This window comes from Vulpes vulpes, chromosome 7, assembly GCF_048418805.1.
Source record: "Vulpes vulpes isolate BD-2025 chromosome 7, VulVul3, whole genome shotgun sequence".
NCBI classification, from domain to species: domain Eukaryota; kingdom Metazoa; phylum Chordata; class Mammalia; order Carnivora; family Canidae; genus Vulpes; species Vulpes vulpes.
The window spans coordinates 31,762,733-31,783,792 of NC_132786.1; the positions used below are offsets into that span (position 1 = coordinate 31,762,733).

Genomic DNA, 21,060 nt, shown 5'->3' on the forward strand with positions numbered 1-21,060 from the left:
GAAATTGCACCCACTGCTGAACAAGAGATGGAGAGCAACACACAGCTCAAAGCCGGTCCCATGTGTCATTTACTGGTTGTGTTTTAACTTCTCTGAGCCAGTCTTCTGAGCTGTACAATGAGGATAACACTTAGTCTACTTACCTTATAAGTTTATGTGAGAATCAAATGAGATAATGTATGGGAAAGTGCTTAGAAGCACCCCACATACATATAGTAGCTGGTGTTAGCTACCCATATGGAGTTGAAAAGAGCTCAGACAGGGGCCAACTCTTGGCCCTAGGGCGAAGGTGGCTTTTATTTCCTCTCTTGGGGAAGAAGGGGGAGGAGAGTTTTCCCATGCACACCAACCTAAGGAAGGGGTGGGTGTGCTCCCAGAGGATGGGGCTAGAAGAGCCAGATAATCATTCAGAAGAGCTCCTCCGAGTCCAATCCTGGCCCTGGGCTGCAGGGTGTGCTCATCATAGTCACTCCCTTTAAGGTGGAAGCACCTGCATGAATGGAGGCACATGGAGGTATCCGCTGGTATCCGTTCATGAAGAGGAAGGGGGAGCAGGTGCCCTGAGTGAGGGAGCAGAGGGCCAGGATGTCCGACCCTATACTCAATGCCTGCACAGGGTTATGACTTGCAAAAGGCCTGGCTGGTACGACTCTTCTCCTGAGAAGGGTCAGGGGGCCCAGAGGCATTATTCAATGGCTGGTCCTTTAAATGTCCATCTCAAACTGTGACTCTTCACCTGGGGAGAGAAGGGATAGATGGCCAGGTAAACAATCAGTAAAGTAGGGCTCACCTTTTAGAGGCCAGGGAGAGGCATTATTTTTCATTTTGTTGTTCCTACAAGAGTAGGGGCCAAGGAGAATGGAGGGAGGGTAGGACTCCACTAGGAATTCCTGGAAACAGGCCTGAAGTTTCCCTGTCCAGCTGTGTTCTCTTCCCCAATCTTAAAGGAAGAGCAGAAACCGAGTTTCCCCATAGGAGAAATGACAATCCTGAATTTTGTACAATTTTTATTATTTTTAAAAAGAGTGAATGGTTACTTAGCTTTGATATAAATACAGCCTCACAGAAGAACATTCCTTAAACATGAAACTTTTCTGAGTGTGTGTCCCAACCGTAGTTTAGAAGATGGTAACACAACCTACTAGGCACATGTCCAACTGCCCACAGAATAGCCTGACTCTGCAATAAAGGAGTTATTTTGGTAATTCAGCTACTCATTACCCTCATCCTAACTCTTTCCACAAAAATATCCAAGTAACTCAAGCTACAGGAGGTTGTTTTCTTAAATGGAGCTGCCTTGTTCATGATCTTCTGGGGTAAGGCTGCTTTGAGATTCTATATACCAAGATGCCCTGGCCCCCACAGGGAAACTGGCCACTTCATCTGGTTTTATTTACACAAATATATGGTCCCAGGCTAGGAGCTTTGGCTAATGTCCTGTTAAGCAAAATGAAAAATTCGGTCCATCCCTTACCATCACAGTGGAAATCTTAGGCCATTATTGTGGGTTAAGGGTTGTCAGCCTGGGGGCACGTCTGAGCCAGCCCTGCATTTGCTATGGCTGAGTGCAGCTCCAGAAACTGCCAAGGGTTTGGCACAGCTGTCAAGTAGTGACGATTCCACATTGTCAGGTGTGACTACCTTCATCCTCAACTTCCAGTCTTTGGTTTGAGGCAAAAGGGGGTAACTGACCACATGAATCCATCCATCCTTTTCTGTGTGTGCTCAAGCACACCTCCCTCCCTCCTTCCCACTGTTCTCCAAGTATAAAAGGCCAGGCAAGGGCTGCCTGTCATGGAGTTCCCAGGGTAAGTATGAATCACATCCTGCAAGCCCTGGGTAGATGGACTCTGCGGCTGTCAGCAGGGCCAGCCCAGCCTGAGGTCTCAGCTGCATCCTGTCTGGCCTTGGTCCACCGCCTTCCGGGTGAAGGGTTAGCAGGTTCCAATCTAACTCAAGTTGTCTGCCAGTGCTCACACTTCACTCTCCCACAGTAGGACGCTGAGATGCTCTGGTGAGCTAGTCATGATGCCACAAGAATGCATCACACATACCTTTCCCCGGGTGGTTGCTCTGTTTATTTAGGGGGAAGGCAGGGTGAGATACCAAGAAGGACCTAGCCGCCCCATGTCAAACCTGCAAAAACAACAATTGTTTCTACTCATCTTCAAGAATCTACTAGCAGACCAATACAGGAGGCATCCTGGATGTCTTTCTAATCCTATAGACCTGTAATTTCCTAGAGGGTACATATATCATATCTTTGAGAAGTCATCTCCTGCCCATACACATCATGGATATGTCCCAAGCATGGCAGACATGGGAAAATGCTTCAGGGACAATTATACCAAGAGTCCTGCTTATGAAAGTGGCTGTGTGGAGCCCTCCCCTCCATTTCAAACAAACTCCCCACCAATTAAATTACCTGATGGGGCCAAACCCCCTCTCTTGGAGTTCTCAGACTCCTTTCATGTGGAAAGTTGGTACCACTGAAAGTTCTACCCCCCAATCCACATCTGGTCTCTAAGTTGTTCCACAGAGGGTAGGGCAGTGGCCATCATTCCCTTCCCTGAAATTTCCTCTTTGAAAGGGATCTATCAGCTGCCTTTGTTCCCTCCCTAAGGAAGGGCCTGGCCAAGCCCTGTCACTCACCACCGGCTGGCTTATCTTCCGGGCTGTTGCGCAGGTGGTTCTGGCTGGGCTCTGTTGGGGGCTCCTCACTGGCAGGGCTGGTAACCCCGGGAATGGTGGGCAGGTCCCGCGGGGGTGTTTTGGTCACAGGCGAGTTCCGACACTCCATCAAGAACTTCCGGTCATAGATGATCCTGGTACCTAGAGGGGGGCAGGGATGTTGAAAAAGCCATCTCAAACCTCCTGCCTGCTTGTTTTCCACTTCTTTGAGGCATGATTATTAGAGGCAGCAGGTTTATCTGCAAAAGCTGGATCAAGGAGTGAGACTGGGGTGCCTGGCTTGCTCAGCTGACAGAGCATGGGACTCAAGTTGTCTGCCAGTGATTTTGGGGTTGTGGATTTGAGCCCCACCACAGGGGTAGAGTTTACTGAAAATAAATGCCAAAAAAAAAAAAAGGAGTGAGGCAGATTCAGAGGTCTGGTTGCAGTCCTGCTCTGCTGCCTCCGAACCACCAATCTCATCATGTGGGCACTCTGATGGAAAAAGAGGCCTGGCAGCCCGCCACACTGCACCTTCTCCTCTCAGATCAGTGCATCCTGGACTCTCCCCTTAAAGTTGTCCAACTCACTAATCAGTGTTCAGTGTTATTACTCAGGACAATCATATCCAATACTAAAGAAGATACATGTTTTTTTTTAAAGATTTTATTTATTTATTCATTTATTTATTTATTTATTTATTTATTTATTTATTTATTTATCTCTCTCTCTCTCTCACACACACACACAGAGAGAGAGAGAGAGAGAGAGAGAGAGAGAGAGAGAGGCAGAGATACAGGCAGAGGGAGAAGCAGGCTCCATGCAGGGAGCCTGACATGAGACTTGATCCCGGGTCTCCAGGGTCACGCCCTGGGCCGAAGGCAGCGCTAAGCCGCTGAGCCACCCGGGCTGCCCAAAGATTTTATTTATTTATTTGAAAGAGGGAGAAAGCATGAGCGGAGAGGAGGGGATGGGGGAGAGGGAGAAGCAGGCTCCCCTCTGAGCAGGGAGCCCCATGCAAGGCTCGATCCCAGGAGCCCATGACTTGAACTGAAGGCAAACACTTAACCAACTAAGCCACCTGGGCACCCTGAGAAGGTACATTTTTATTTATTTTTCAATTCAGTCCTTATAGGACCTTCATGGGATATCCAGAATTTGTAACTCCATTTTACAGATGAGTAAAAAGAACAATTTTTTTTAAAAGGTTTTATTTATTTATTCATGGGAAACACACACACACACAGAGGCAGAGATATGGGCAGGGGGAGAAGCAGGCTCCTCCATGTGGGACTCGATCCCAGGACCCTTGGGATCATGACCTGAGCCAAAGGCAGATGCTCAACTACTGAGCCACCCAGGTGTCCCAAGCAAACAGAAAATTAAGTGATTCCCCCAAATCAGTAAAAATGAGAACTCCTGCCTGAGCTTCGTGGACAGAAGTGATGCATGGGCTCTACATTCCCACTAAAGGCTCTCCTGCTAAGCCCGTCTCCCTTGTGACAGCTGCTCTGATGTGTTATCGCACTTCAGGGCTTGCCCATGATCTATGTTCTATCCACTCCCTCTTCATTCTCCTTTCCTGAGCATCACCCTAGGGTGAGGACCAAGTCTCATGGAGTTATTCACTATCCTTAAACCATACCCAGGACCTAGCCTGTGAGGGTGGTTGCCTGAGTGATATTTTAAAAAGGAACATCTTCTAAAGTCCAGGACTCAATTGGTTTCATCAAAGAACAATGACTAGGGAGAGGTGATTCATGTTGGTTCCTTGTTTACTCAGAATTACCTCTAAACACAAGGAAGGTAGTAATTAGTAACATATCTTAAACACCTCCCTCACACTCCTGATTCAGCCTTTTCAACAAAGGGCAGGCCTCAGGCTCAAATCCTTCAGCAGGCAATGGAATCCAGCTAGAATTTAAAACTGCCTTGGTGTCATTATATTTCTTTTTATAGTTACCTTCTATTTATGGCAAGTGAATCTGGTTTTCCATATATAGTTGTGATATCAAGTTTCCTTTTCATATACGATATAATTGAATATTATACTAGTATATATGTTATAAATAATGCACATAAGATAAAATAACAAAAACTAAGTTAAAAAGGTAAAGGATACAAGACAAATACTAAAACATACATACAAATAGAAGGCAAGGTACAATACAAACTGCAGATGGAATGCGAGTGCTGGAGTTTAGAAGCAAGTATCAAAGACTTCAGGAGTGCCCTTCCTTATCAATAGACCTGAAGAATTTTCCCTACTTGAGGGCTAAGATGAGTGACATTCCGAAAGTGGGGATCCATGTCACGATGTTGAGCAGGGGCTCTGTGAGCAGCACCCAGGAACCTGTTTGCACCCCAGAGATCTGAGCAGGAGTGCATGGGGTGGAGGTCATTCTGCTGAGGGCTGGAATGCTGAGAAGCACAGAAATGGTTAAGAGATACCAGAAGGTGCACTTGGCCTACTTGCATGTCCCCATCTGACTGCAGCCCTGCCTGGGCAGTTACCCAGTCTTGCTCTCCCTGCCTGAGAGGCAGTAATGCCCACCCTTGTCCACCAACACCATGTGAACTACGGTTCACACTCACATTTCTTAGGGGGAGGGTGAAAAGCAAAGAACACAGAACCCAGGCTGTGCTGTAGGCTCTGCTACCAACCAGCCGTGTGACCCTACTGCCCACCACCCTCCGCTCCTCCCCCATCTGGGCCTCAGTTTCTTCATCTGTAACATGAAGGGCTGAGAGGAGTGCCTATGAGCCCAAGGGGCTCTAAATGAAGACTAAATGGAGCAGTGCCTTCTCCTTGAGGGTAAATGCCCTGGCTTCAGAGACAGACCAGTCTTCTTTGTTTCTTAATCCTCAAGGCTTGGCAAGAATCTCCCCTGTCCTTGCCTCCCTCCAGCCTTGCTATTTTGTTGCTTTGTTCACCACAGAATGGGGAACTGACCACATCAGAGTGGAACCTAAGACTTGGAGATTCAAGGATCTCAAAAAGAATCAGGGTAGAGGGGAGTGCCTGGGTGGTTCAGCTGGTTAAGTGTCTGACCCTTTGGTTTTTTTTTTTTTTAAGATTTTATGTATTTATTTGAGAGAGAGAGAGAGAGAGAGAGAGAGAGAGAGAGAGAGAGAAAACACGTGCATGCATGAGCAAGGGGAAGGGCAGAGGGAAAGAATCTCAAGCAGATTCCCAGCTGAGCGCAGAGCCTGACTTGGGACTTGATTCCACTACCCGAGATCATGACCTGAGCTGGAACCAAGAGTCAGATGCTCAACTGATTGAGCCACACAGGTACCCCTGAGCATCTGATTCTTGATTTCGGTACAGGTCATGATCTCAGGGTTGTGAGATCAAGCCCCATATCGGGGTCTGACCTGGGTGTGGAGTCTGCTTAAAATTCTCTCTCCCTCTCCCTCTGCACCTCCTCCACTTCTCTTCTTTTCTAAAAAAAACAAAACAAAACTGGAGATCCCTGGGTGGCTCAGCAGTTTAGCGCCTGTCTTCGGCCCAGGGCGTGATCCTGGAGACTTGGGATTGAGTCCTGCATCAGGCTCCCTGCATGGATCCTGCCTATGTCTCTGCCTTTCTCTCTGAGTCTCTCATAAATAAGTAAGTAAGTAAGTAAGTAAGTAAATAAATAAATAAATAAATAAAACCTTTTAAAAAATAAAAAAATTAATAATAATAATAATAATAATAATAGTAATAAAAACAGAACCAGGAAGTCAGCAGCTCCTGGAGAAGCTCTTTAGAAATTATTAGCTCCCACAGATTTTATTGACATTGTGGTCAAATACAAGTAACATAAAATTTACCACCGCAAGCATTCCTAAGTGTACAGTTCAGTAGTGTTAAGTACAGTCATGATGTTGTGCAACCAATCTCCAAAACACTTTCATCTTGCAAAACTGAAACTCTATACCTATGAAATAGCAACTCCCATTTCCCTTCCCCCTAACTCTTGGAAACCACTATTCTATTTTCTGTCTCTATGAACTGGACTGCTCTACGTACCTCACAGAAGTGGAATCATACAGTATTTGTCTTTCTGTGACTAGCTTATTTCACTTAGGCTAATGTCCTTGAGGTTCATCTATACTATTGACTATGTGTCAGAATTTCCTTCCTTTTTAAGGCTGAATAATATTCCCTTGTATAGATATACCACATTTTGTTAATCCACAGACAGGTAGGTTCCTTCCACATTTTGGCTATTGTGAATAATACTGCTGTGAACACGGGTGTGCAAATGTCTCTCCGAGACACTACTTTCAGTTCTTTGGGGGTATATATTAGGAAGTGGCACCAGGCAATTTTTAAATCATTAATTATCCTTAAAAAAGAAAAAGAAAGAGCCTCTGTGCCTTTGTCCTACACCTATGGCAGTTGTTTAAAAATAAGAATCCTCATTTAAATGAATAAAGCCCAGAAACTAGATAACAGCAGAGGTGACACCCAAGACACCCACCGTCAGAGTATTTTAGTTGGGGAGGAGGCTGCAGAGGCAGGGGATGGTAGCGTTCAGAAAGTCAGCTGACAAGGCACCAAGCCTCGGAGGGGACCACTGACTCATCCGGCATCAGTGAGGGAGTATGAGATGGAGACCAAGGTAGTGGAAATGTTTCCTATGGAAGAAGCGTTAGCTTTTTAATCCTTTCTTCTTCCATCCCTTTATGGGATCCACCACCACACAGCTTCAGCCAACAGTGATCTTCTGGAAATTCCCTCCATCTTCCACAGATGAGACAAACAACAAAACATACAGTCTCATATTGTCAAAAATAGGCACCCTTGGCTGAAATGCAGTTTTCTGGAGCTGGGGACTTGGCCTGCATACAGGGACAGGAAATGGAAACCGGGTGGGTTGGGGGGCTATACTAAGGTCCCAGCAAGGTGCTAAACAGTAGCAGCTGGAGGGTGCTGGTCAGATGTGGGCCTCTGGGCTATGTGGGTATTACACCTGGCTGTCTCCACATAATACTCTACAGGGCCTACTTTCTCTATATATATTAGGGAAAATGACCCAACTCCAGTAGGCCTCTACAAGCAAGAGCATGAAGAGCTTTTGAGGATCTATGTGCCTTCAAGATACCAGAGCCAAGACATGTTTTTTCCCTGCTTCTTCTCTCAAAAATCAAGCAGACACCAAGAAATAAAACAAGAAATAGAAGCACATACTCATGTTGGAAGCAAGTGAGGCTCAGGTTGGTACCCCAAATCACAATATATGAAGACAGAGAGTGAATGGAGGAGTAGTTCTAACAGAGAGGATGAGGGTGGCATCTAAATGCAGGGAGGTGGGGTTGGACGTTACAATAGGAAGTGAGGTTCCAGAAACCTCAGGAAGGTTCAGGAATTAGAGGCATCATGGAAAATGGGAATGGGACTAACAACAGGAAGAGATCCACTCTGTCCCTTACCCCAAAAGGGGAGGAGACAGGGAAATTAAGTTTAAGTTGACCTCCTCAATGGAGACCTCAAATCCCTTTACATGCCCTTCTTCAGGGTAAAGAGCAAAGATAAGGATCAACTGAAGCTGATTTTGGAAAGGGGGTTCCAGATGAAAAGTAGCAGCTAGCCACCCACCAGCCTCTAACCTCACAAAGGTCTTCCAGTCAGCTCTGGAAGTGCCTCACTTTTAAATATAACCAGCTCAATGTCTCCACACATTTCTGAGAAAAGCTTATAGCATCTAAGGAGAGACCCAAACACACCCACAGAGGGAAAGAGTAAAGGGACTTCACTGTTTTTTAAACTTTTCAACTTTTTGAAGACTTTAAAGATAGGAAGAGAAAAAAATAACAGGCAAAAAGAGAACAAACTGGAAATCTAGTATCAGATAACAGGAAGTCAAGAAAGAGAGATAACAACAACAAAAAAAAAAAAAAAGAGAGAGAGAGAAATTTCCTGAATTGAAAGAGATTAGTCTTGAAATGCCTCTTGGGTATCCTGTATAATGAATTAAAAATTCCAACTTTCATTGTGAAATTTCACAATAGTTTGGATAAAAAGATCCCTAAAATCTTCCAGAAGGGGAAAAATCCAACAAATGCAAACAAGGATTGAGAATAAGAATGGCATGAATGTTTTCAATGACAATGCTGGAAGCCTGGAGATGGTGAGCCAATGCCTTCACAATCCCAAGGGAGAATTCATTTTAGTTTAGTTTTATACCCAGCCAAAAACCAATCAGTTGGGATGCCTGGGTGGCTCAGTTGTTCAGTGTCTGCCTTTGGCTCAGGTCATGATCCCTGGGTCCTTCGATAGAGTCCTGAATTGGGCCTCCTGAGAGGAGCCTGCTTCTCCCTCTGCCTGTGTCTCTGCCTCTGTCTCTCTCATGAATAAATAAATAAAATTTTAAAAAAACCAAACAATCAAGTAAAAGTAAAATAGAGACATTTTCAGGAAGCTACAGGAATATTCTACCAAAATTCTACCAAGTGGAAGGAAATCAGAGATCTCATATCAGCAGCTACATGGCAGGTCCAGAGCCTCCAAATCCTGTCAGTTCCCCATAAAAGGATAAAAATGGGCTGATAAATCCAAAAGTTGGACTTTGCATGTCAAACTGTATTTTGTTTAGCATTTTACAAGTGCCAGAGGGTGTGGGATACTTGAATGAAAACTAAGCACATTTTTTTTTTTAAAGTAATCTCTAGGGCAGCCCTGGTGGCGCAGAGGTTTAGCGCTGCCTTGCAGCCCAGGGCGTGATCCTGGAGACCCTGGATTGAGTTCCATGTCAGGCTCTCTGCATGGTGCCTGCTTCTCCCTTTGCCTGTGTCTTTGCCTCTCTCTCTCTCTCTCTCTCTGTGTGTGTCTCTATGAATAAATAAAATCTTAAAAAAAAATAAAAATAAAAAAAATAAAGTAATCTCTATACTCAATGTGGAGCTGGAAATCACAACCAAGATCAAGAATCCCATGGTCTAGGGACTGAGCTTGCCAGGTTGCCAGGTGCCCCAAAACTAATGGCATTTTAAAGATTTGGGGTACCTCAGTTGGTAAGCCTTCAGCTCATGTCATGATCTCAGGGCCCTCTGATCGAGCCTCACATGGGGGCTCCCTGCTTGGTGGGGAGTCTGCTTCTCCCTTAGCTCCTTTCCCCTGAAAGAGCATGCCCACTTGAGTCGGGGGAGGGGCAGAGGGAGAGAATCTTCAGACTCCTTGCTGAGCACAGAGCCGGAGGCTGGCTCAGTCTCAGGGCCCCATAAGATTATGACCTGAGCAGAAACCAAGAATCAGATGTTCAACCAACTGATGAGTGGTTGAACCCAGGCACATCAAAACTAACCACATTTTTAAAAATGAAGCAATTGTTAACAATTTTTGTAAAATGGTGTATAATAATTAACTACCTGGCTGATCAAGAGGCATAGTAATAAAAACTGTGATATAATTATACTGGGGAATAGGAAGAGAAGATGAGGGTATACAAATGATAATAAGTCCTCATCTATCAATAGATAAAGTCCAGAAAAAGCTAGAAATATGGTGGTAAATCCCCAAAAAGAGAAAATGTTAGTTGCTTCTAAAGAGTGAGGGGGGTGGAGAGGCAAGGGATTACTGCTTTATTAGGAGCCTTTAGTCATTTTGAGATGTAACTATTTACACATAAAAACAACTTACCAAAAAAAAAACTTACATGTAAGTTTGACATACTTTTATTATGGAAAAAATCAAGGAATACAAAAGAGGACAGAATACTATAATTGTACACATATACATATATGTAAAACTTATTTTTTTATATTAAGGGATAGGTTAAATTATTAGATTAACCTATTAGGGATAGGTTAAATTGTAGATCAGATCTACAATTTGATGCTGTCCAGTTATTATTTTTTTAAAGATTTTATTTATTTATTCATGAGAGACACAGAGACAAAGAGAGGCAGAGACATAGGCAGAGGGAGAAGCAGGTTATTCGCAGGGAGCCTGATGTGGACTCAATCCCGGGACCCGGGATCAAGCCCTGAGTCAAAGGCAGACACTCAATCACTTAGCCACCCAGACATCCCCATATTTTGTTTTTAATACAAAACTCTAATACATAGGGTATTAAGTAAACAAATAAGGATAGAGGTCAGAATCTCCTTTTCTAGGAAGCCAAGTTAAAATGGCCTTGGCTAGGACTAGGGTCGACCTAGTGGACCCTTCCCATACACTCTCCCTAGAAAGCCTAGGGGGCTCTCTGCTGGCTGGCCAAGATAAGTGGAGCCTTGAGCCTGCCCTGCCAGCATCTCTCTTGGCAGCTGTGTGCTAGGACCTGTCCATGTTAGACTTTAACTCCCAACTTCATAAAATAATGGTGTGGATTAGAACAGTAGCTGACACAAGGTAAGACCTATGTGAACAAATCCTAGCTATTATGACTGGCATGGCTTCAGGTGACATATTTTAGGGACCAATTATCCAGCTGGAGCTGGAGCAAATCAGAGAGGAGGTAAGCTGCTCTAAAAAGAGACCAGGGTGTGGAGGATGCAGGAGGGTAAGGGGACCCTCTATCCTTTTTTTGGCCCACAAAAACATGCTTTAAGAATTAACATGAGCTTTGGCATGTTTGGCAACCAGTGTTCATTCAGGATTATAAAAACTTTACATGTGCCCCAAATACAAGAATGGTAATTTTTCTCAAGGCATGCTTGTGATGATGACAGTTTACTTGAATGTACAAAGAATGCAGACATTCTGGGGCACCTGGATGGCTCAGTCTGTTAAGTGTCTGCCTCCAACCCAGGTTGTGATCTGGGAGTGTTGGGATCGAGGCCCGTGTTGGGCTCCCTGCTTGGAGAGAGTCTGCTTGTCCTTGTCCCTCTGCCTCTTCCCTACCTCATGCTCTCTCTCTCTCTCTCTCAAATAAATAAATAAAATATTAAAATAAAAAGAATGCAGACAGTCCCCTTGGGTCTGTTTTCCTCACTTGTAAACAAGTGTGGTGTACTAGACTCATTCAAGCTATTTTTAAAGCACCAACCATGTGCCAGGCTTTATAGGTAATCTTTGGGGTCTGTTCCAGCTCTGATACACTACCACTTATTTTGGCTGTTGGCAAGTGTTCAGTGTGGTACAAACAACACAGTGCTTGGAGGGATAAGTGCTGAGCTCGAATCTGGGTTTGCTGTGCCAGCCCCTCAACTCTTAATTCCTCAGCAATAAGAGGCGGGGACTAACAAAATCCATACCTTGGGACACCTGGGTGCCTTAGTGGTTGAGCATCTGCCTTTGGCTCAGGGCATGATCCCGGTCCAGGAATTGAGTCCTACATCAGGCTCCCTGCAAGGAACCTGCTTCTCCCCCTACCTATGTCTCTGCTTCTCTCTCTGTGTCTCTTGTGAATAAATAAATAAAAATCTTTAAAAAAATTCCACAACTCACAGGCATACTGTGAAGATGAAAGCACTGTCTGTCTGTGGGCCAAACACTGTGCTCATGGCCTGATATGCCAGATCTCAGTACCCCCATCCCCCAACTCCCCACAAAGGAGACACAGTGTCCTCCACTTACAGACAGGAAAACTGAGGCTCAGAAAGGCTGTCCCCATGGGGGCAGACCTAGCCTGTATTGCCTCCAATCCTAAACATCAGCCTCTGTTTAAAACTAGCAAAGCAGACCCAGGCTGCCATGCCTCAGCCAGCATGCGCAACTGGGAATATTCCAGGGGTCTTGTGACTTTCCCCTATTCTTCTGAGTATCTGGCCAGAACAGGATGTTCCCTGGGAGAGGCCTGCCTTGATTTCCTCTCCACCTTCCCACAGTACCCACACTCAGGTTCAACATGGGGCTGGCCACAGCTTCTGTAAATTGAGCTCAGCCTGTCCCTGGCTTTCCCCTGCACCTCCCCTGGCAGAAACATTCTTCCCCTGAGTGGGGGACGTGAGGCCTAGCAAGAGTCCAAGGACGGAATTCCTAGAACTGCTGTTCCCATTCCAGGGAAAGGGAGAGTGTTTCACAACATGCTCGGCGGGAGGCTCAAATGCCTATGCTCAGATGCAAGCCAGCAGCCTGTGAACTAAATACTCCGGATAATTTTACATTCAGCTCTCGCCAGCAGCTCTGTGCCAACCTGGAGGCAAACACAGAGTTTACCAGGGGTCTCCCACCCCATCCACCACACAGCAGGAACTGCATGTGTCAGGGTAGCTTGTCTTGCTGGGCAGTCTGTTTAGCAAGCTGAGCCACCTTGTCAGGGAGGAAATATTGGGTAGAGAACCAGACGTGGTCGGTCCGAGATTCTTCTTCACTATTAGCCCTGTCAGCTCTGCAATGAGAACCAATATCTGAATGTTTCTCAGGGGCTGGCAATGTTAGGAAGCTCCTCAAATACCAAATGAAGGCAATCAATGAGTGACAAAGGGCCCTCTCACCTTTGAGGCCCTGACATAGGAGGCAACAGTCCATTTTATTTGAAAATTAAGAAGCAGGGACAAGGCTTTTGCCGAAACACACTGAACAAAATAGCTGAAATAATTATTCTAAGAGTTGGCCAAGTTCCTTCTTCCCTCACTTCCCTCCAAATACTTCAAAATGAACCTGTGCAGAAGAGGGTAAGGTTACCCCTGAAATTCATCACCAACGGGGAGCACCCATCTGAAATGCCTCCCGTTATATAGCAACAAAAGCTGTGGCTGGAAGAGGGAGGGGCCCTGTTTTCTGTGTGAACTGCCTCCACACCACATCCAAATTCATTTGCTGAAGTTCCAACCTCCTACCTCAATGAAACTGTATTTGGAGATAAGGTCTTTAAAGAGGTCAGTAAGTTAAAAAGAAGCTGTTAGGGTGGGGCCCTGATGCAGTATACTGGTGTCCTAAGTGGGGCGGCGGGGCGGGGTGTGTGGCTGGGTAACTCAGTTAGGCATCCAATTCTTGGTTTAGGCTCCACTCAGGTCATGATCTGGGGGTTGTGGGATAGACCCCCCCCCGCCCCCGCAACAGCTCCGTGATCACTGGGGAGTCTGTGTGTGCGCTCTCTCACATAAATAAAAATATAAAATCTTTATTTTTTAAAAGATTTTATTGATTTATCCATGAGAGACACAGAGAGAAAAAGGAGAAAGGGAGATGCCACATAAAGAGACAGCAAGAGGACAGCCATCTGCAAGCCAAGGGGAAGGGACTTGAGAGAAACCAACCCTGTCAGTACTTTGATCTTGGATTTCTAGCCTCCAGAACTGTGAGAAAATAAACTTCTGTTGTCTAAGCCACCCAGTCTGTGGTATTTTGTTAAGGCAGCCCTCGCAAATTAATATAGGCCAGCTCTCCCCTTTTACTCCAAAAAGCAGGAGAGAGAAATTAATTTATACACATGCACTCTCTTTAAGGCAACAGACCTGGTTAGCCTGAATGTGGTTCATGTCACCAGAAAACCAAAGGGAGTTCTGGACCTACCTGCACCTCCTGCCATTCTCACTCCTACACATTTTCAGAAGGCTGCTGGGCTCAGAACTTGACTCTATCCTACTGTTGGCATTCCAGAAAATCAAGGGTGTTCAAATGGGGGTACTAGGAAGGGCAGGCAAGGGCAGGCTCCCCTGAAAGGTGCTCCCAAAGCCTGGCTGTTTGAGGAGTGAAGAGGAGGCAGGCAAGATAGCAGTCAGCAAGGGGAAGCATGACACAAAGTGGAAGGTATTGCTTGCGGGTGTGGCATCATGGCCACCTGTACAGTTTTCTTTGTGGAACTGAACGTAGGGTCTTGAACACAGGGTGCAGGATCTGTGACTCAGTGTTTTCAGGAAGGTGTCCCAGTTCTTAACCTAATAGTTAATTCACAGGCTTGTGATTCTGGTCTGCTTCTATACCCAGCCTTGGCTTGTGTACTTGGCCACAGAGTAGGAAGGGTGGTTAAGTTCCCTCAAAAGACCATCCTTTGAGGCTCAGCCCTGGTGGAAGACTGCCTGAAAATAGCTGAAAGTAGCCCTATAACTCCTCCCCTTCTTTCCCTACAGGAGGCTTCTCTCATTCCAAGGCAGTCATTTCCCCTCTCTTGGAATCTGAGATAGCCTTGTGGCTTGCTCTGACTGATAAAATACTGTGTGTGTGATGTTATATGACTTCTGAGCCTGGGTCTAAAGACATGAAAACTGTCATGTCAATAACTCAGGTTAGACTGCTGAATGGCCTGGGACCAAGGTGACAGAGAAAGCCCAGCCTTCTAGGTGTCCCCAGAAATGCCCCTGCAATGTGGGAAAGTCCAGATTGGACTTTCAAGCCCAGGACAATCTAGCTGCCAACTCTATGCAACCAGGTGAGTGACCTCAGGAAGACCATCAAAGAATGCCCAGCCAGCCCAAAGAATGGAGAGAAATAATAAATTGTTGTTGAAGTTACTAAGTTTTGTGAAACTCTGGGCTGAGTATCTGAGCTCTCTCAGTAAACTTTTGGGGGCAAGGACACTGGCTTACAAGACATCTTGTGCTGTTTGTATCCTTGATCATCCAAATGCCATGAGCAGATGTGACTTATCCCTGCCTAGTCAGTGATGCAGGAGGCAAACAAATAAACAAGGAGCATCAATCCCAGTGTCTGAGACCCTGGCCCCACCAATGACATGTTCAGCATAAAGGCCACTTCATTCTACCTTCTGCTTAATAATTGGGAAAAGGAGGACTAGTAATACTGTTATCTGGGATACTGGGATACACGAGAAAGTTCAGAGAAAGGGATTTCTGTCCCTGGGACATTCCAAGGTAAATGATTATATATACCCTGCAACTCAAAGGGCAGAAAAGAAAAATTTGAATGTTATCATTAAGCCAGCTCAGACCCAGGCCTGGTGGCAAAGGAGCTAGGTTACCCTGAGAATACTGTCATTCTAGGATTCTTTTCAAGGCTTCACCTCCTGAACACCCAACTCAGCACTCAAAGACCAGGATAGGAAGATGAGTAACATTGCTGGGAAAGAACTTCCCTTCTACTGCAGGGAACAAACATGTAAACAAATACACGTGACTCATTTGTCATGAATCATAATGGAGGAAGAACATGCGCGGGCTCTGAGACCCAAAAGGGACAGGTTTTTTGTTTGTTTGAACATGAAAAATCTCCGTGTACAAATGAACATTCTTTGTTAAAAACTTTCCCCCTGGGAAGCAATCTCTTTTCCATACTGCTGTCCCATCCTCACTCCTCCTCTGTAAGGATATCAAATAAAGACCCATACAAGAAAATGCCTCACTGCTTTATACCAACAAAGACATGGGATGCCACCCTGCCTGTCCTTTTACCAAATTTGGTAACGAAGGACCTTTTTGTTCTTTCAGAAAAAGTTATGTAAGTTAAAAAATCAAACTCCTCTTTCAAATCAGGCCCTGCCAGCAGCCTCTGAAGATGTTGGAAGACAACAAGAAGAACAAAATGGAAACCTTGGAAGGCAATTAAAATCTCATGGCTACGTGTGTGTTGTTAGCATGGAAGGCCTAGTGGCTGACAACTTGGATCAAGTGAGAATCATACAAGTTCTACTGGTTATGGAGGGTGGGGGGTGTCTACCTAATTGTTTGATTCTATGGCTACAACTCTGATACTTCTAATTCTGTTTCAGGTGTGTCTGCTTCTTCCTAAGCAGCAAGCCAAGCCCCTAGGGTAGGACTGTTTTCTGGTTCTGGACGCAGTGAAAGCCTTAGAACCAGGCAGGCTGATGGGCATCAGAGGGACTTAGGGGTGCTCTATACCAGGGTCCCCTGGTCAAAGTCTTTAGTGAAGGACACAATGTGAAATGTTCCAAATGCTTTAAAGATTATGTTGGCTAATTGAATTTAAGTAAAAAAAAAAAAATGCTTTAAAAGAAAGCTTAGATCAGTGTGAGAAGAGGGCCCATTATATTTCCCTCATTGCCTTAATGTGCAAGTTCTTTTAATGAGACCCTAGTCCTTAATAGGGTCTTTAATAATGAGACCCTAGTCTTATTAGAGTTACTATAGACCCTGGGCAATCAGGAGACATAATCTTCCCCTGGATGACTGAGGCCTCAGGACACTGGCTGTGCTCTAGCTTCAGTGCCCAGCCTGCCTCCTCCTCTTCCCAGCACTATCTGTTCTATAGCCAAAGACTTGGGAGCTGCTCCAAGGTAAGCTTCCTGGGCACAGACTTTGTTTGTCTAAACCAGGGTGCCATGAACACCTGTACCTCTGATTAACCTTATCCAGGTACAGGGTTTAGGTATAATTACCAGCCAAGCAACCCTGGAGGCTTTGGGGTCAAACATCCAACATGGAATGGGGGACATGGAGGCTGATGGGAGTGGAAGGTTTCTGACCCATTCAAAGATTCTGCTGGACTTGGTGGGATGAGCACTGGGTGTTATGCTATATGTTGGCAAATTGAACTCAAATAAAACAAAACAAAAACAAAAACAAAGATTCTGCTGGTCTATTGTGTCATTGATCATTTTTAAGACTCCACAGGCTCAAATATTCATATATAACACTCCTTTTAACAAATTTCTCTAAAGTTCTCCAGACTTCTAACCAGATCAGTGGATTAGCTTGTGAAAGGTTAATGACCATGAGAAGTAAACTGGCGTCTTACGAATCAAATCAACTGCTGTTTCTGTTCCTCTGGGGATGAACACCACAGTGCCATTCTCAGCAAAAGTGACCTGTGGACATTCTGATAGCTCCTGGCACTTGCAAATAAGCTACTATCGGCACCTGCACAGACTCTTTCTGGACCCTGGTCTGAAGGCTGATGCCAACCCAACCTCAAGAGTTTACCTGGTTAGAAGCATCACTTTTTGCCAGACCCCAGAGGTCTGAAAAGGTGAGGGAAGCCATATTCCTGAGTATTCAGTGTGGTACTTAGATCAATCACTGGGAGCTGGTTAGAAATGTAGAATCTCAGGCCCAAACCCAGAACCTACAGAACCAAAGGCTGTATTTAAATGAGGTCCCCAGGTAATTCATATGTCCATTGAGGAATGAGAAAATAACATCTAGACCAGAACAAAAGGGTGCCAGAAATGACCTTAGGCTAAGCTTCTTTGAGGGTAGGGTAAAGACCACAACAAAAGGGTGCCAGAAATGACCTTAGGTTATGCTTCTTTGAGGGTAGGGTAAAGTTGGGCTTTGGAGGAAGACTGCAAGCCTTGGCTCACTGAGGCAGACCAGACTTACTGACATTAGCAAGAAGCAAAGTGTGTTTTTCCAAGTTATGGACTGTGAGCTGTGCCTGTCCTGCTAAACACCCCAGAGAAGAAAGCTGGCTTTAGGCTCCTGGCACTGCTAGCTCCCTTCCAGTTGGCCTCAGAAACAAAGTTATGCTCTGACCCAGGAGACCCTTTCTAACTAAAGACCTTCCAAGGGAGATTTGTTGTTGTTTACCAAAACAAAAACAAACAAAACAAAACAAAACAACCCTCCATTTCCCAGTCCAGCGTGAGAAGTGGATCAGAGTTCCCTGTAAACAGTAACACTGGCCATGGCTTCCAACTGATCTGTCCCCATGCAGCAACAAAGAGTGCAAAAAAGAGCACCTGAGCCTTCAGGCCTGCCTCAGTGCCCATTCTGGACAGATCAAGTAGAGATTCACACCCTCACTTAACAGAAATCCAAAATCGTCCAGGACAGATCCTGATAGGCACAACATGACACAGAGAACGCCCACCAAAGGGGTCACAAAAGACGTTTTGCAGGGATAGAGAATTTGAGTCAAGGGTGGAGCAAAGGCTCACTGAGAACTTTCCCTTTGATCATTTTTAATAAAAGAGAGAGCATTTACTCCTTTAGGCTTGGATACTATTTCCTGTTCAACCTGAGAAACCATGTGACGTTGGATAAGGGACATGGGTTTTCAAGTTTGGAGCCTCTGTGAAACAAGTACATCCATAATCCCTGACAGTTCTAACCTTGTATGTTTTGGATCAACCGGCGGGAGACCTCGGATCTGTCAGTGTTTGCTGGTGGTGGGACTGCTGCCTGAGAAAATAAGCATGTGGCTCCCTGACGCTGGCAAGGGACGAGGCTGCCGCCCCGCCTGCGACCACTTGCACCCGTGTCTCTCAACCGAGCGCCACTACTTGCGGCGGCGTTTTGGTGCAGTCTGGGCCGGAGCGGTGGAGGAGGGTGGAGGGGAGAAGGACACAGCGGGTGAGGGCAGAGGGACGAGGATCGCAGGGAAGTGGTGAGCCACGAGGATTTCATCATGCAAACGGGCGGGCAGGTTTCATCAGCGCCTGTGCGCCGGAGCTCCCGGGCTGGGAGGGAATGCCTGGCTCCCGAGGGCAGCCCAAGGCTGGCCCCCACCCGTGCCAGCTCAGCTTCCTCTTCCTCATACACTCTTAGGGAGGTCACACGGTTCCCCCTCCCCCCCGGACCGAAGAACGTGTTTTTCTGCACAGCCCTGCCCGCGGCTCCGGGTCCCTCTGCGGAGAGAGCACACGCGTACGCCGGCAACCTGGCTCAGGTGCAGGTGAGGCGCTGCTGGAGCAGACGGGCGCCGTCAGCCCAAATCCTCCGTCAGGGGGTGCTGGCCCAGTGGAAAACTGGGGGTGCCCCGGGAAGGAAAAAGGATTCTGCAAGAGTCGTTTACCCCGACAGAGAACGCCCGTCCCCATCCCCTAAAAGCCCCAGGCCAGGCCTCCCCTTGCTCTCAGGCCGCTCTGACCCCACGCTATTCTGCCTCAGAACGCCCCCAAACCCACAAGGGGCAGCACACCCTGGCATGTGGTCGTTCTGCAAGCGTGCGGATGTTTCCGTAGGGGTACTCGGTTGTCTCTCCCAGGAGGAGGAAACTCATGGAGCAGTTCGCAGTCCGGGCTCGGGGGGGACGCACCCAGAGGGCAGGCAATGGGCAGCGACCATCTGCTCGCTCCTGGTGGCCACCTCCGCGACCCTCGCTGCCTCCCTGATGCGCCTTATTGCAGTCACCGCGCCCCTTAGCTCGGTCGCCCCGTCCAACTGGCGGCTCCCGACCTCCCGCTCCGCTCAGCCAGCCCTCCGCACCGCCCGCTCTCGGAGCCCGCGCCTACCTCCCGGGGTGGTGCTGAAGAGCGTGCCGCCGGGGGTGGTGCTGTAGTCCCCGGGCGGCAGCTGCACGCCGTCGCCGAGGACCACCCGGCGAGTGGCGGGGATGGCCCGGCTCGGGGTCTGGCTGCAGCTGCTGCCTCCGGACATGGTCTCCCGCGCGCCGCGCCCGCAGCCCAAGCCTGGCCCGACGGCCGCCCCGGCCCCGCCCACCTCGCCCCGCCCCTTCCGCCCCCGCGGCGCGGCGCCCCCCGGGATTTGTAGTCCCAGCGGCGCGGCGGCGGCCGGGCTGCCGGCTCGTGCGTTCTTCCGCACCCCCGCCCTGAGGCACCCTCTCGCGGTCTGCGGTCTCCTCCGCGCGGCTGCGGGCGCCGCCCCCCGACGGCCCGCCGCTCCTGCTCGGGAGTCCGTCCGGTCCGGCTGGCGGCGGCGAAGGAGCCGGGGGCTTGTGTGGGTTAACGGCTCGCGGCCGGGTGCTGTCAGAGCTGTGCGGGGACCCTTGCAGACAGGAGGGTCCTGTATGGGCAGGACGGTCTCCTTCAGCCCTCCGTGTTCCGCGCTTCGGTTCCTGCCGTGAGGACGTGGGGGTCGAGTGCTCCTTCACCCCTCAGGGTTTTTTTTTTTTGAGCCTTCGCGGGGCGCAGAAGTAACGCAGAGGGGGCGTTCTTTGGCGTGGGGGAGGGTGTGGGAGGAGCGTGGACGGGCCGCCCAGCTGGTTTGCAGGCTGCAGCTCCAGCCCACGGGGGCGCTGGGAGGGGCTGGACGTCGGTGGGGGGGGCGGGGAAGAGTTGGCCAGGCCCGTTCCTTGCGGCCCTGGGAGCTGGGAACCACGGCCAACAGGCCGCCTGACACTTAGTAGGGCACTCATCGAACCAGCCAATGAATGAGGCTTCAAGGAGCTCTCCAAGTGGAGACCGAAAAATACCAGAAGGCAGAGAAGCCCGTGGGGTGAGAGACCAGGTCTGTCATTGCAGCTACATGATACAAGGGGAGAGGAGACAGGAGGACAGTTTATTTATTTATTTTTAGATTTTATTTATTTATTTATGAGAGACACACAGAGAGAAGCAGGCTCTCCCTCTACCCCAACCCAATTTGGGACTCAGCCCAGGACCTGAGCCAAAGGCAAAGGCTCAACCACGGAGCCTCCCAGGTGCCCCACGAAGAACAGTTTAAAGGATAAGTTGGGGTCTGATTGTGAAGGGTTTCTTTTGTTTGTTTGTTTGTTTTGGTGAAGGGTCTTTTAAATCATGCCAAAGTGTTCAGACTTTGTCCTAGGAGGGTAGGAAATATCAGAGATCTCTTAAGCTGGGGAGTGACATAATTAGGGTTTTGTTGGTGGTGTTTGTTTGTTTGTTTCTCCAGAAAGATAACTGGAGGCTCTGGAGTTTGAGAATGGACCCCAGACGGGGTCAGAAACACAGATAGGAA

General features: G+C 47.5%; 1 protein-coding gene across 1 annotated transcript; it reads right to left on the reverse strand.

Annotated features, from left to right (window-relative positions):
* Positions 1–270: 270 nt before the first annotated feature.
* EIF4EBP1 (eukaryotic translation initiation factor 4E binding protein 1) lies at positions 271–19,834 on the reverse strand. Its single transcript, XM_025993597.2, has 3 exons — positions 19,635–19,834; positions 2,653–2,832; positions 271–736 (listed from the first exon to the last, which is right to left on the reverse strand). The coding sequence occupies exons 1-3, from the start codon at positions 19,777–19,779 to the stop codon at positions 705–707; spliced, it is 357 nt and encodes a 118-aa protein (XP_025849382.1). The 5' UTR covers positions 19,780–19,834; the 3' UTR covers positions 271–704.
* Between the last annotated feature and the right edge of the window lie 1,226 nt (positions 19,835–21,060).